This window comes from Oncorhynchus mykiss, chromosome 5, assembly GCF_013265735.2.
Source record: "Oncorhynchus mykiss isolate Arlee chromosome 5, USDA_OmykA_1.1, whole genome shotgun sequence".
NCBI lineage: Eukaryota > Metazoa > Chordata > Actinopteri > Salmoniformes > Salmonidae > Oncorhynchus > Oncorhynchus mykiss.
Genome location: NC_048569.1, coordinates 43,835,232 through 43,851,298, shown reverse-complemented (window position 1 = coordinate 43,851,298; position 16,067 = coordinate 43,835,232). Strand labels below are relative to the sequence as shown.

Sequence of the window (16,067 nt, the reverse complement as noted above, 5' to 3'; positions counted from 1 at the left end):
TCTGACAGAATTCCAATCCTTCAGGGCTGGCACCAGCAGCTATCGGAATCATCTCATCTTCCCACCCACCCCATCCCTATTTTTCAGAGTGTCTTTGTTATCATTAATATTTGCATAATGATGTAAAATGATCTTAGGGGCTCCCCTCCATTTCTCTCTCTCTCTCTTCTCCTGCAGATAAAACGTGGATGGTGATCCAACACAATAACACGGAGCTAACCAAATTAAAGGCCTCCTCTGGGATAAATCAGCATTTAGCCTATTTTAACTATTCGGCCGATGTGGAACAGCTCGGAGCCATAATTACCCAGGCGGAGCACTGCGAGCAGGAAGTCTTCTACCACTGTAGAAAGTCACGCCTCTTAAACACACCAGGTAAGCCCTTTTATTAACAGTATTGATCCCAGCCAGCCATAAAGGTCAGAATGATTAAAAAGCTGCTCACTGGGTCGGCTGTGAGTCGGTGCATGCGTCCCAAATGGCTCCCTATTCCTTATTTCCCTATCAGGGCCCATAGGTCTCTGGCCAAAAGTACTGCACTATATAGGAAACTAGGTGCCATTTGGGAGACACTCTGTGAAAGAGAGTGCTGCACGCCACACGCAGAGCTTAAGCAGACGTCACAAATGGATTATTATGCTCTTTGTTGCAAACTAATTTAGGTTTGGAGGGGAGATGTACTTTCTTTGAGTAATGTATGTAGGCCTAACGCCATTGTGTTGTGATAGAATATTCACAATTTCTGGAAATGCTACATGTTCATGCACTGAGTGAGTTAGCTTTTAGCAGATTTTTTTTGTTTTTTGTTGGTGTGTCATTGGTGTTTGCCATGTGGTATTCATTTGTAGTTTTGTCAACCTTGTAATTACTATTTTAGACCTGCAAATGAACATGAAACGAGGCAACGCACAGCTTCACAGAGTAATTGCTGTCCATTAGCTGTCTCGTTACTGTAGAGGCTGACTGAGAGAAGAGGAAAATGATGTCAAAGCTAAATAAATCATGCTGGAAAATGTCAAATGAAGAATAATGAGGGGAGCGTGATCAGACAAGTGTTTGGAGCCCTTTGGAGTCAATACTGCTTTTTTTGTGGAGGTCCGAAACTGGTGACTTAACCATTCTCTATCAAACACTCTCGCTCTCCTCTTGTTCGTCTTTTTGTGGAAAGTGCATCTGTTATATATCATCAGTGTTGTCATTGCAAATAGCACTTATTGGTCTCTAGGTAAAACACACCTTGTCCGATCTGTTTAGAAGACATTTGCAATACCTTGAGCTTAATGTTTTTTACATTAGAGCCCAACAAGTTTTGGAGTCTGTAGGGTTTTTGAATAAGTGTGTGTGTGTGTGTGTGTGTGTGTGTGTGGTGTGTGTGTGTGTGTGTGTGTGTGTGTGTGTGTGTGTGTGTGTGTGTGTGTGTGTGTGTGTGTGTGTGTGTGTGTGTGTGTGTGTGTGCCTCAGATGGATCTCCGTTCACTTGGTGGGTGGGACGTACAGACGAGCCCCAGACGTACTGGGGCGGGGCAGTACCAGGGAGCCAGCAGTGTGGCTGCGGTCTTCAGGGTAACTGCATCGACTCAGACCACTACTGCAATTGTGACGCTGACCGCAAAGAATGGTACAATACCATCACCAATTACGACTCTCATTCTTTATATTTTTCCGTTGTTCTTTCGCTCCCTCTTTTTTCCTCATTCTTTCCCGCTCTTCTTCTCTCTCGCTCACTTTGTTTATTTCTTCTCCTGAACGGCAATCACAATTACTCTTCAGCTCCTTTACCCCATCCTTTCCTATGTATTTTCCTCCCTTACCCTCTTTCCTATATACTGTTTGGTTCCTTATACTGTATATGTTTGGGACTCTATATGAACTCTACTGACTGAGATTCGCCATTCAATATTTAATCTTATTCAGAAAGGGCCTTGTTCTCTCGCCGGCATTTATATTTTTAGATATAATTTTATAGCCTGCAAGAACTCAAACAGCATCTGAAAGTAAAAATGAACATAATCTGGATGATGTTTGTTAGTATTTGCACAATTTCCTTTTCTATTTCCTATTCTAAAGTTGTTATGGACTGCAGACATGGATTCAAATCAGTGGAGGCTGGTGAGGGGAGGACGGCTCATAATAATGGCTGGAACGAAGCAAATGGAATGGCATCAAACACATGGTTTCCATGTGTAGCTTAGTATTTGATACCATTTGACTCTTTCCGCTCCAGCCATAACCACAAGCCCGCCCTCCCCAGTTCAGGTGCCACCAACCTCTTGTGGTTCAAATAATATTTGTTTTTTTCAAATACTTTGAGTGCTTGATTGAGCCTGCCTGGTGGTGCTAGATGTGCTAGGTTTGCACTTCTGGGACTATTTCATTGGTTCCAATAAACCAGGTCAATCAGTTGCATCTAAAGTATACTAAGAAAAATATAAACGCAACATGTAAAGTATTGATTGGTCTCGTGTTTCATGACGTGAAATAAACGATTCCAGAAATGTTCCATACACACAAAAAGCTTATTTCTCTCAAATATTGTGCATATTTGCTAGGCATATCAAGAAGATGATTAAACAGCATGATCATTACAAAGGTGCGCCTTGTGTTGGGGACAATAAAAGGCCACTCTAAAATGTGCTGTTTTGTCACACAACACAATGCCACATGTGTCTGCAGTTTTGAGTGAGCATGCAATTGGCATGCTGACTACAGGAATGTTTGTCAGAGCTGTTGCCCAAGAATTTAATGTTCATTTCTCTGCCATAAGCCGCTTCTAATGTCGTTTTAGAGAATTTGTCAGTGTAACCACGCCAGCCTAGGACCTCCCTATGCGGCTTCTTCACCGGCGGGATGGTCTGAGACAAGGCACTCGGACAGCTGATTACACTGTAGGTTTGCACAACCAAAACATTTCTGCACAAACTGTCAGAAACCGTCTCAGGGAAGCTCATCTGCATTCTCGTCATCCTCACCAGGATCTTGACCTGACTGCAGTTTGGCGTCGTAACCGATTTCAGAAGACAAATGCTCATCTTCGATGGCCACTGGCACACTGGAGAAGTGTGCTCTTCATGAATGAATCCCGGTTTCAACTGTACCATGTAGATGGTAGACAACGTGTATGGCGTCGTGTGGGCGAGCGGTTTGCTGATGTCAACGTTGTGAACAGAGTGCCCCATGGTGGCGGTGGGATTATGGTAAGGGCATGCATAAGCTACAGACAAAGAACATAAATTGCATTTTATCGATGGCAATTTGAATGCACAGAGATACCGTGACAAGATCCTGAGGACCATTGTTGTGCCATCACCTTATGTTTCAGAATGATAATGCACAGCCCTATGTCACAAGGATCTGCACACAATTCCTGGAAACTGAACATTTCAGCATGCTCACCAGACATCACCCATTGAGCATGTTTGGGATGCTCTGAATCGACATATACGACAGCGTGTTCCAGTTCCAGCCAATATCCAGCAACTTCGCACAACTATTGAAGAGGAGGCACAGGGCAACAGTCAACAGCCTGATCAACTCTATGCAAAGGAGATGTGTCGCACTGCATGAGGCAAATCGTGGTCACACCAGATATTGACTGGTATTCTGATCCACGCCCCTACTTTTTTAAAAAGGTATCTGTGACCAACAGATGCATATCTGTATTCCCAGTCATGTGAAATCCATAGATTACGGCCTAATTTATTTATTTCAATTGACTGATTTCTTTATATGAACTGTAAAATCTTTGAAATTGTTGCATTTTGTGTTTATATTTTTGTTCAGTGTATTTAAAAGATACGAGATACAAGTACTATTTGAACACATGTCTGATGGACTAAACAGTTTTTTTTTTTTACGTTGTACGTTGTTACTATGTTGTTGTAACGCATACCACCTCTCTTATTTCGCAAGTTTACGTTTATTGTGCTGGAGGGTGAACTAAGCGATTTCCCCTTCGATAGGCCAGCTGCAAAGTCGAAATTGCCTATATTGTAAAAATTAAGGAAAACAAAAATGTGGTCAGTGTTAGGTATTAGGGTTAGCAGTGTGGTTATGGTTAGTTTTAAAATCAGATTTTATGACTTTGTGGTTGTGTCAGCTAGTGACCACTCTACCTGCAGAACAAGATTCATGATGAAAAACGCTCACCTGCCCTGATTTCCAACAGGGCTGCTGACTCTGGCCTGCTCATCCATAAGGAGAATCTACCAGTCAGATGGGTGGTGGTGGGGGATATACAGAGGCCTGAATCAGAGGCAGCCTATAGAGTCAGCCCACTTAGATGTCATGGCGACAGTAAGTACCAAGTGATAAAATAATAAAGATAAAGTGTGTGACTATCTATACTCCCAATGATTTATTGGACAGCACTAACATTTTGGCACACAGTGCCGTCCTGTGTGTGGGTTAGATAGTAAGTATAATGTCAATCAGTCATTTTACTGTATCAGTCCATTATTTACTCCATTACTGACCCTCCTCAGATACATTGACTGGCTCATACTGAATACTGTATGCTTGCTTTTGATATGTCAGTCTATCAGTTAATCTATCCGTCCATTATGTCCTATATGGAAATGGAGTATGTGCAGTACACACAGGCTGTGATTCAAACAAATGCAGAGAAACGACCTGCGCACAGCAATAGACTACCAGCTGCTTTACTCTCAGCTCAGTCATTCGTTCCACACCTGTTTGATGGTAGTGCGACATTCTCTTCCTCTCGCACTCTGGTTAGGCACGTTGTCTAATTATGTGTAGGGAAATACCACATTAGCAGAATTGTAACAAAAACAATAATGTTCTCTCTTCTATGTTGTTATGCTGATGGCAGTAGGTAGTCGTTGTTGTTAATCACGCAATAATGAAATAATCCCCATCTCTTTGTTATTCCTAATTGCAGCCTTGGTTACCTACAAATATTACTCTTAGTAAATTAGACGTAAATGGGGGAAACGATGGTGGAATATTATTAAGACTAATTAGTAGAAACGGTTGGCTTGTTTATGTGCCTGACAGTCTCAATGGATCATTGTAATGGACTGAGTTGGGGACAGTATACTCTTATTTAATTCTCAGTCTATTTAGACCCTTTTTGCAATTAGCAACCTTTTGCTCAAGGATTGGTGCATACAATATCTACAACAGCATAGAAGACAACAAAAAAAACATAACTGTAGAAAAGTATAAACAGTATACATTTTAATTCATATATATTATTTGCCTACATTTTTTTTTTTAGAGAACTTCTGGAACGCAGCGTTCTTCAACAAAGAGACATCGTACCTGCACTTCCCCACGTTCCACGGAGAGCTCAGTGCAGACATCTCCTTCCTGTTTAAAACCACCGCCTCTTCAGGGGTCTTCCTGGAAAACCTGGGCATTAAAGACTTCATACGGGTTGAACTCAGCTGTAAGTAAAGTGAATGATACCACCGTGGAGAGAATTCTTGACTCTATGGTTCATGATCAAGTGTTTCGGTGCAGGGTTCAAAAAGGCATATAGACTAGGAAAGGAGAAGCTGCACTCACTAAAATTCACTGAACTTCTGCGGAGAGACCATGGCATTCATCTTGAATGTAATAGGTGCTGAATTTGGCTTACAATTGCTTGAGTGCAATACACATCTTCCAAAGGTGTTAGGCACAAGTTAGCTTGAATGCAATAAGACCTTAACATCTTTGAATGGTGTTAGCTTGATTTAGTTTGAATGCAATGCACATCCTCTTCGACCATGATGTTAGAAAATGATTCAGCTCGAATGCAATACACATCTCCGAATAGTCTTATAACATTATTTGGCTTGAATGCATCACATCGTCTTTCTTCGTGGCATGATTTGGCTTATTAGGTCAGCTCATTGTCAGAGATATTTGCAGTTGCAGAGATTGTAAAGCTCTAATAACTCTGAACGGTGCTTTCTATTGGTCTATTTGTGAAGCAGCGGTAAAGCGTGAAACTCCTTTTCTGAGACGACATATGATAGAGAGAGTCTGCGGCGCTACACAGACATCATGAGCATACTCTCCTTGGGGAAATTATGGGACTGCCATTGTTAAAGCGAAACACAGACTTTGGAGCTGATATACTTAATTTATGTTGACTCTTGTTTAGATAGAACTGCATTATTATGGGTCCGGAGTAAGAAGTTTTGTCTCTAAATGATGGTCTGGCGCTGTGACTGTTATTGTTTCATATGCCTTCTCCTGGTCCCATGACAACTAATCCGCACTCTGGTAGAATCCCCATGAGCCTTTGCAATTGGAGGATGCCGACTTAGGAGGGAAGAAGCCTTTTCTATTCTGTATTGTCAGGACTGATTTTTTTGGACATCTGTAGCGGAATGTTAACACTGTTGTCGCGGTGCTAGATGTTATTGTCTATAGAGACAATAGCCAGGGGTGATGGATGGGAGTCCTGCATAGAGAGACCTTCCAGGGTGCAGGGGTGTGTTCCTGCTGTAATGACCCATTCTACAGATGTAGGATCTTAATTTGAGCCAGTTTTCTACAGCAGAATAATTATCCCGCAGAAAATGTGAATTATTATGTGGATTATAATTAATGTGGATTATTGATACATTCTTCGTAAGTGAAAATCAAGCCTGAAATTTCAATATGGCACTTAAACTTCAGAAGCCTTTTTAAACCTCAAATACACTACAAGTTTTACATTTCCTGCATCGCATTATTGTTTTCCTGCGACAGGGTGATCAAATTACGATCCTATATCTGTACACATCACTGACATCACAGAGCTTGATTATAGCCCCTGAATCCCACCAGACTGAATTACTGGGGACACGGCATGACATGCACCTATTGTACAGAGAGACGTGTCTATTGTTGTGAGGTCACAGCCATACCATGTTATCTATTGAGCATCCATGTAGACTAGTAACGGTTGCACAGCTGACTCTTCAGGCTTAATCAAAGTATATCCTATGGAAATAGAACAATTTACATTCACCCCCTAATTTATTGAACTGTGAATGTGGATGCTATTTTTTAACCTTACCATTGCCGTCACATTCCCTCAGACAAAGTGTGTGCTTGTGGGTGCGTTGGCATTGGTGTGTGTGTCTTCTTAAGAGGCAGAAGGGGAAGCTAGCTGTGCAGTGAATACTAAAGAGATCAGAATAGATGATTAGCTTTTTCACAGAGTTTTTGTCGCCGCCATGCAGACCAGAGAAGTGTTTGATGACAAACTCTCGCCCTGGCCTCAGCTTCCTATGCACAGTGGTGTGTGTGTGTGTGTGTGTGTTTGTGTGTGTGTGTGTGTGTGCGCGTTTGTGTGCTGCCCTGAGTTCTTCTAAAATCCTATTCATTAACATGATCCATTCAGATAAGATCCCATCATCCTACAGATGGGCAGGCAGGAGGAGCATCAATTACACAGCCCTGTATGAACATATGCGCTGAATGAATGAAAAATGCCTGACAAATGTTTTCAAGGGGGGAAAAAGACAGATAGCTACTGCATAGTGGAGCCAACTGCCAGGTCAGCAATGGATGTTTTTGTTGTAAATGATGATTTGGATGTGCGTGTTGTACACAACATCAGGAACACCTGCTCTTTCCATGACTGACCAGGTGAATCCAGGTGAAAGTTATGATCCCTTATTGATGTCACGTGAAATCCACTTCAATTAGTGTAGATGAAGGGGAAGGAGACAGGTTAAATAATGATTTTTAAGCCTTGAGACAATTGACACATGGATTGTGTATGTGTGCCATTCAGAGGGTGAATGGGCAAGACAAAATATTTGAGTGTCATTGAGCGGGGTATGATAGTAGGTGCCAGACGCACCGATTTAAGTGTGTCAAGAACTGTAGCGCTGCTGGGTATTTTACGCTCAATAGTTTTCGGTGTGTATCAAGAATGGTCCACTACCCAAAGAACATCCAACCATCTTGAGACAACTGTGGGAATTATTGGAGTCAACATGGGTCATCATCCCTGTGGAATGCTTTCGACACCATGCTCCGATAAATTGAGGATGTTCTGAGGACATGTCCCTAATGTTTTGTACACTCAGTGTATACATGTGATGATAGATCTCGGGGAGAGTAGAACTGGAACACAATGTTGTAAGGCCACTTTGTACTGGTATTGGCATGTCAACACCTCATATTTCTTTATTCTGTTGATACTCAAGGTCAAAGCAACCACCACATTCAATCAACAATGCTTCACAAAAAAGTGAAATAAAAGAAAGTCATATGATCTTGTCTGAGCAGTGAAAGTTATTATGTTGTCAGGTCAGGTTTCGCTCGCAGGGGCCAGATGAGGATTTTTATAGACATCGGAAATAAAATGTCCGGAAAATATTGAGATGTCCAGGGGGTTTAATTCTGGTGTCATTTGATAGTTATTTGGCTGTAAAAAGCTCTGCTGCTACTCTCTGCTAGTGGGATATTTAACCACCCATCCAAATGCTACTCATCTGGTGTGCCTGACCATCTCTCCTTTTCTCCCCCATCCTCCTTTCTCCATCCCTCCCACAGCTCCGATGGAGGTCGTCTTCTCGTTTGACGTGGGCAATGGCCCCTTTGAGGTGCGTGTGGAGACGGGCGGCATGGCGCTAAATGACGACAGGTGGCACCGCGTTCGAGCGGAGCGTAACGTGAAAGAGGCTTCACTGTGTGTGGACTCTTTCCCGGGCACCACACAGAAGGCCCCCGCCGACGGTCACATCCATCTGCAACTCAACAGCCAATTATTTGTAGGTAGGAAAATCCAGCTGCTTCAGGCTGCTACATCTCCCTCATTAGAGGAATGGAAAAACACCAGACCTGGGTTCAAATGCTATTCAAAATGTTTCAAATACTTTGAGTGTTTGCTCTCGCCTAATCTCTCGTGGACAGACTATGTAAACATAAATGGTACTGTGTATTTGTCATGATACAATGGAATGCGTGAGATAACGAGCAGCATTAGTTCCAGTGCTTTGGACAAATCACGATTCCGCAGATGTTAGTATCTTTAAATTCCGGAAGAGGAAGGGACATTTGGCCCATAGACTTACCCGTAACTTGAAAAAAATAGTGAGGGTGGAGCTCTTCGTCCCGGTTCAGATCCTCGTTCTCTCTCTTCTCTTGTATGTATGGATCCAGAACTTAACCGAGATTATCTTTAGCCTGCCCTGTGAGTGCCAGATAGGTGGGGTTTACAGTTTTGAGGCTATTCTATTGGTCCATTAAACCAGGCAAGCTAAATCAAGCACATACAGTGCATTCGGAAAGTATTCAGATCCCCTCACTTTTTCCACATTTTGTTACAGCTTTATTCAAAAATGAAATTGTTTTTTCCCCTCATCAATCTACACACAATACCCCATAATGACAATGCAAAAACGGTTTATTTTTTATTTTTTACAAATTTATAAAAAATGATTCAGTCCCAGTATTTTGTTGAAGCAACTTTGCGATTACAGCCTTGAGTCTTCTTGAGTATGACGCTAACAAGCTTGGCACACCTGTATTTGTGGAGTTTCTCCCATTCTTCTCTGCAGATCCTCTCAAGCTCTCTCAGGTTGGATGGGGAGTGTCGCTGCACAGCTATTGTCAGGTCTTTCCAGAGATGTTCGATCAGGTTCAAGTCCAGGCTCTGGCTGGGCCACTCAAGGACATTCAGAGACATGTCCCGAAGCCACTCCTGTGTTGTCTTGGCTGTGTGCTTAGGGTCGTTGTCCTTTTGGAAGTTGAGGTGAGTCTGAGGTCCTGAGCGCTCTGGAGCACGTTTTCATCAAGGATCTCTCTGTACTTTGCTCCGTTAATCTTTTACTCGATCCTGACTAGTCTCCCAGTCCCTGCAGCTGAAAAACATCCCCACAGCATAATGCTGCCACCATCATCCTTCACCGTAGTGATGGTTCCAGGTTTACTCCAGATGTGACACTTGGCATTCAGGCCAAGGTGTTCAGTCTTGTTTTCATCATTCCAGAGAATCTTGTTTCTCATGGTCTGAGAATCCTTTAGGTGCCTTTTGGCAAACTCCAAGCGGGCTATCATGTGCTTTTTACTGAGGAGTGGCTTCTGTCTGGCCACTCTACCACAAAGGCCTGATTTGTGGAGTGCTGGTAGGCTCTCCCATCTCCACAGAGGAACTCTGGAATTGTGTCAGAGAGACCATCGGTTCTTGGTCACCTCCCTGTCTTGGTGGTTCCAAACTTCTTCCATTTAAGAATGATAGAAGCCACTGAGTTCTTGGGCACCTTCAATGCTTCAGACATTTGTTGGTACCCTTCCCCAGATCTGTGCCTCAACACAATCCTCTCGGAGCTGTACGGACAATTCCTTCCACCTCATGGTTTTTGCTCTGACATGCACTGTCCACATTGGGACCTTATATAGACATGTGTGTGTCTTTCCAAAAGATTGTCCAATCAATTGAATTTACCACAGGTGGACTCCAATCAATTTGTAGAAACATTTCAAGGATGATCAATGGAAACTATATTTTGAGTCTCATAGCAAAGGGTCTGAATATTTATGTAAACAAGGAATTTCTGTTTTATTTTTAATCAATTAGCTACATTTTCTAAACTTGTTTTCGCTTTGCCATTATGGGGTATTGTGTGTAGATTGTAGAAGAATCAATAATTAATTGTTGAGTAAGGCTGTGACGTATCAAAATGTAACATATCAAAATGTGGAATAAGTGTGGAAAAAAGTAAAAGGGTCTGAATACTTTCTGAATGCACTGTATAAAAGTATTTGAAATGATTTCAAATATAATTTGAATCCTGGTTCTACCAGAGAAAAATAACACCTTCCTAATATTGAGTTTGTCGGGGAATGGACTCTACAAGGTGTTGAAAGCATTCCACAGACATGCTGGCCCATGTTTACTCCAATGCTTCCCACAGTTGGGTGGATGTCCTTTGGTTGGTGGACCGTTCTTGATACACACGGGAAACTATTGAGCATGAGAAATCCAGCAGTGTTGCAGTTCTTAACACAAACTGATTCGCCTGGCACCTTCTACCATACCCTATTCAATAGCACTTAAATCTTTGTTCTTGCCCATTCACCCTCTGAATGGCACACATACACAATACGTGTCTCAATTGTCTCAAGGTTTAAAAATCCTTCTCGAACGTGTCTCCCCTCCTCCCCTTCATCTACACTGATTTAAGTGTATTTAACAAGAGACATCAATAAGAGATCATTGCTTTCACCTGGATTCACCTGGTCAGTGTATGCAATGGAGAGAGCAGGTGTTCATAATGTTTTCTACATCCACCAGCCTTACCCACACTTAGAATCAAAGGGAGGGGACGGGACGTCTGTCATTTGTAATTAAGGTCTACTTTAGCGTTCTCCCAAATGGCACCCTATTCCCTAGTGTACCCACTGGCCTTGGTCAAAATAAGTGCACTACATAGGGAATAGGGTGTCATTTGGGACACAAACTTTGAGTTGGGGCACAATGTGATTTGGTTTGCTCTGCCAGTGGTGAACAGAGACTCAAGTAACGGTAATTCCAGATTAAATTGGTGTGTGAAATATTGCGCAATTTCTCTTCCTTTTTCAAGTTTTTAAGTACTGTACAGCATAGTTCATATGTGAAGTAAGTACTTAGGAGAAGAAGGCCAAGCTTCTAATAGTAAGATGCAGTGGATTTTTAAAATTTATTTTACTAGGCAAGTCAGTTAAGAACAAATTCTTATTTACAATGATGGCCTAGGAACAGTGGGTTAACTGCTTTTTCCAGGGCAGAACGACAGATTTTTACCTTGTCAGCTCAGGGATTCGAACTAGAACCCTTTTAGTTACTGGCCCAATGCTCTAACCACTAACCTACCTGCCACCTATCGAGCAGCCTCCATCACATTATTGGCAAAATGCCATTCCTCTGTGGTTTCCTATTCAATGTGCAGGTGCTGAGCTGACTGTTTCCTGAACAATAATCACATTCAATAAATAACCATGAATCATGCTGCTGATGGGCTTTGGATCATGCGGTTCTACAGTAGGAGAGTGTGTGTGTGTGTGTGTGTGTGTGTGTACGTGTGTACGTGTGTGCAAGCCCTCCAATTATTTTTGCATATTTTTTTACACTAAACGTTATCAGATCTTCAACCAAAACCTAATATTAAATAAAGGGAACCTGAGTGAACAAATAACACAAATGTGGTACTTATTTCATTTATTTAATGAACAAAGTTATGCAATGCCCCTGTGTAAAAAGGTCCCCCTTACACTCGATAACTGGTTGCGCCATCTTTAGCTGTTATGACTACAACCAAATGCTTCCTGTCCTAAAAATGATCCTAAAAATGGTCCTAAAAATGATCAAAGACTTCGGCCACCCAAGTCATAGACCGTTCTCGGCAAAAGGACACTTGACTAACTTGACTTGACACTTGACTAACCTCAACTAGAAACAATAATGTGTAGACTATCACATCAGAAGCTCTATTTTCCCAAAATGCTCCTGAATGACTTCTACCCCTTCAAAGACTATTGAACAGTTTACCAAATGGCTAGCTGGACTATTTTCGTTGACCCACTTTATTTTTTTTACACAGGCTCTGCACACTCACTGGACTCTACCCACACACATACTACACTGACTCTCCAACACACGCTCGCACGCTCGGACGCACACACACACACACACACACACACACACACACACACACACACACACACACACACACCAGTCAAAAGTTTGGAAACACCTACTCATTCAAGGGATTTTCTTTACTTTTTACTCTTTTCTACATGGTAGAGTAATATTGAAGACATCAAAACTATAAAATAACACATATGTAATCATGTAGTAACCCAAAAAATGTTAAACAAATCAAAATATATGTGAGATTCTTGAAAGTAGCCACCCTTTGCCTTGATGATAGCTTTACACTATCACATTTCAGGTTTGACCCAGATGCAGACAGTGTCGAATAAACAAAGTTTATTTCTAATACATGGGCAGGCAAACAATGGTTCAAAGGTAGGCAAGGGTCAGTAATCCAAAGAGGGTTCAAAGGGTCCTGAACGGCAGGCAGTCTCAGGGTCAGGGCCTAACTGTAATCCAGTTAGGTGGGGCAAGGTACATAATGTCAGTCAGGGTCAAGGACTAGAAAACAGGAGCAAGAAACAGGCAGGAGCAGGAACAAACGCTGGTAGGTTTCACAAACAAAACGAACTGACAACAGACAAACAGAGAACACAGGTTTAAATACACAGGGGATAATGGGGAAGAAGGGTGACACCTGGAGGGGGGTGGAGACAAGCACAAAGACAGGTGGAACAGACATGCACACTCTTGGCATTCTCAGAAGGGCTCGATACTATTTTAGTCGACCGGATGCTATTTTGCACTAACGTGCGAAGGTAACCTACTTTTTGAAGTGATTTGTTTCACAATCATATGAAAACATCATGACTGCTAATGAGTTCTGATTAAACTTGGAATATTGTTAATTAGCAGGTATCCTATTGAAATATTGAGTGCTATAGTCTAAGATTTTCACCAGAAGTTAATGGTTATCTGTAGGAGGAATGTAAATGGTGGAGGAAATTAAGCTTGGATTATATTGAGTAAAGGAAGGGCAATCACGTGGCAGGCACTGATAAGGGTGGAGAGCTGTGGTTTCGTGAGGAAGGGGGCCGAGGTCAGGTCAGGTCACATTAAGGGAGACGGAACAGTTTATTGCCTGCATCACTTAACTTCCTGCCTAGCAATAAACATGTTTAGAGAGGAGATTCCACCCAAATTGGGGTATATAAAGTCAGCAAAAAAAGAAACGTCCCTTTTTCTTTCAAAGATAATTCGTAAATATCAAAATAACTTCACAGATCTTCATTGTAAAGAGTTTAAACATTGTTTCCCATGCTTGTTAAATGAACCATAAACAATAAATGAACATGCGCCTGTGGAATGGTGATTTAGACACTAACATCTTACAGACGGTAGGCAATTAAGGTCACAGTTATGAAAACCTAGGACACTAAAGAGGCCTTTCTACTGACTCTGAAAAACACCAAAATAAAGATAGCCAGGGTCCCTGCTCATCTGCGTGAATGTGCCTTAGGCATGCTGCAAGGAGGCATGAGGACTGCAGATGTGACCAGGGCAATAAATTGCAATGTCCGTACTGTGAGATACCTAAGACAGCGCAACAGGGAGACAAGACGGACAGCTGATCATCCTCGTAGTGGCAGACCACATTTAACAACATCTGCACAGGACCAGTACATCCGAACATCACACCTGCGGAACAAGTACAGGATGGCAACAACAACTGCCCAAGATACACCAGGAACACACAATCCCTCCATCAGTGCTCAGACTGTCCACAATAGGCTGAGAGAGGCTGGACTGAGGACTTGTAGGCCTGTTGTAAGGCTGGTCCTTACCAGACATCACCGGCAACAATGTTGCCTATGGTCACAAACCCACCGTCACTGGACCAGACAGGACTGTCAAAAAGTGCTCTTCACTGACGAGTCGCGGTTTTGTCTCAACAGGGGTGATGGTCGGATTTGCATTTATCGTCAAAGGAATGAGCCTTACAGCGAGGCCTGTACTCTGGAGTGGAATCGATTTGGAGGTGGAGGGTCCGTCATGGTCTGGGGTGGTGTGTCACAGCATCATCAGACTGAGCTTGTTGTCATTGCAGGCAATCTCAACGCTGTGTGTTACAGAGGACACATCCTACCCCCGCATAATGCAACGGACATAAATATCCCTAGAAAATATTCCTATTCATGAAAATCACAAATTAAATATATTGAGACACAGCTTAGCCTTTTGTTAATCACCCTGTCATCTCAGATTTTCAAAATATGCTTTACAGCCAACGCTAGACAAGCAATTGTGTAAGTTTATCGATAGCCTAGCATAGCATTATGCCTTGCTAGCAGCAGGCAACCTTGTCACGGAAATCAGAAAAGCAATTCATTAAATCGTTTACCTTTGATGAACTTCGGATGTTTTCACTCACGAGACTCCCAGGTAGATAGCCAAAGTTCATTTTTCCCCAAAATATTATTTCTGTAGGTGAAACAGCTCCATTTGTTCTTCACGTTTGGCTGAGAAATCGCCCAGAAATTGCGGTCACCACAACTCCGAAAAATATTCCAAATTAGCTCCATAATATCGACAGAAACTTGGCAAACGTTGTTTAGAATCCATCCTCAAGGTGTTTTTCTAATATCTATTCGATAATATATCCGTCGGGACAATTTGTTTTTCACTAGGACAGATTGGAGTAATGGCTACCTCTGTATTTTATGCGAGAATCTCTCTCGGAGCCACCATGTGACCACTTACGCAATGTGGCCGCCTACGGCTATTCTTCAACAGAAATGCGTAAAACTACGTCACAATGCTGTAGACACCTTGGGGAATACTACCTATATCAGGGTTCTCTACACACAATTCTAAAAGTAGGTCACCAGGTAAGAATGCCCTATGGGAATTGTTTAAATCAACACCTAAACTACACAAAAACAATCAAATATATTTCTGAATGTAGCCCGAGCGTCAATTCCCCATAATTCATGAATAAAGATTTACTGACCTTGTCTCGTAGACTGGGAAAAGCAATGTGGGTTAGATTCCGTCACCGTCTCTGCCGACCTTAGATACAGTGCCTTGCGAAAGTATTCGGCCCCCTTGAACTTTGCGACCTTTTGCCACATTTCAGGCTTCAAACATAAAGATATAAAACTGTATTTTTTTGTGAAGAATCAACAACAAGTGGGACACAATCATGAAGTGGAACGACATTTATTGGATATTTCAAACTTTTTTAACAAATCAAAAGCTGAAAAATTGGGCGTGCAAAATTATTCAGCCCCCTTAAGTTAATACTTTGTAGCGCCACCTTTTGCTGCGATTACAGCTGTAAGTCGCTTGGGGTATGTCTCTATCAGTTTTGCACATCGAGAGACTGACATTTTTTCCCATTCCTACTTGCAAAACAACTCGAGCTCAGTGAGGTTGGATGGAGAATATTTGTGAACAGCAGTTTTCAGTTCTTTCCACAGATTCTCGATTGGATTCAGGTCTGGACTTTGACTTGGCCATTCTAACACCTGGATATGTTTAT

The 16,067-nt window shown here is 42.2% G+C and overlaps 1 protein-coding gene across 3 annotated transcripts in view; it reads left to right on the top strand.

Annotated features, from left to right (window-relative positions):
* The window catches only part of LOC110523906 (contactin-associated protein-like 4), a 197,274-nt gene that overhangs the window by 146,062 nt on the left and 35,145 nt on the right, over positions 1-16,067 (top strand). For all 3 annotated transcript variants that reach the window (XM_021603043.2, XM_021603042.2, XM_036977628.1), the window contains 5 exons: positions 178-375; positions 1,462-1,618; positions 4,166-4,293; positions 5,240-5,410; positions 8,506-8,727. In XM_021603043.2, the coding sequence (XP_021458718.2) occupies positions 178-375; positions 1,462-1,618; positions 4,166-4,293; positions 5,240-5,410; positions 8,506-8,727 (876 nt within the window). The remainder of the gene's footprint in view (positions 1-177; positions 376-1,461; positions 1,619-4,165; positions 4,294-5,239; positions 5,411-8,505; positions 8,728-16,067) is intronic.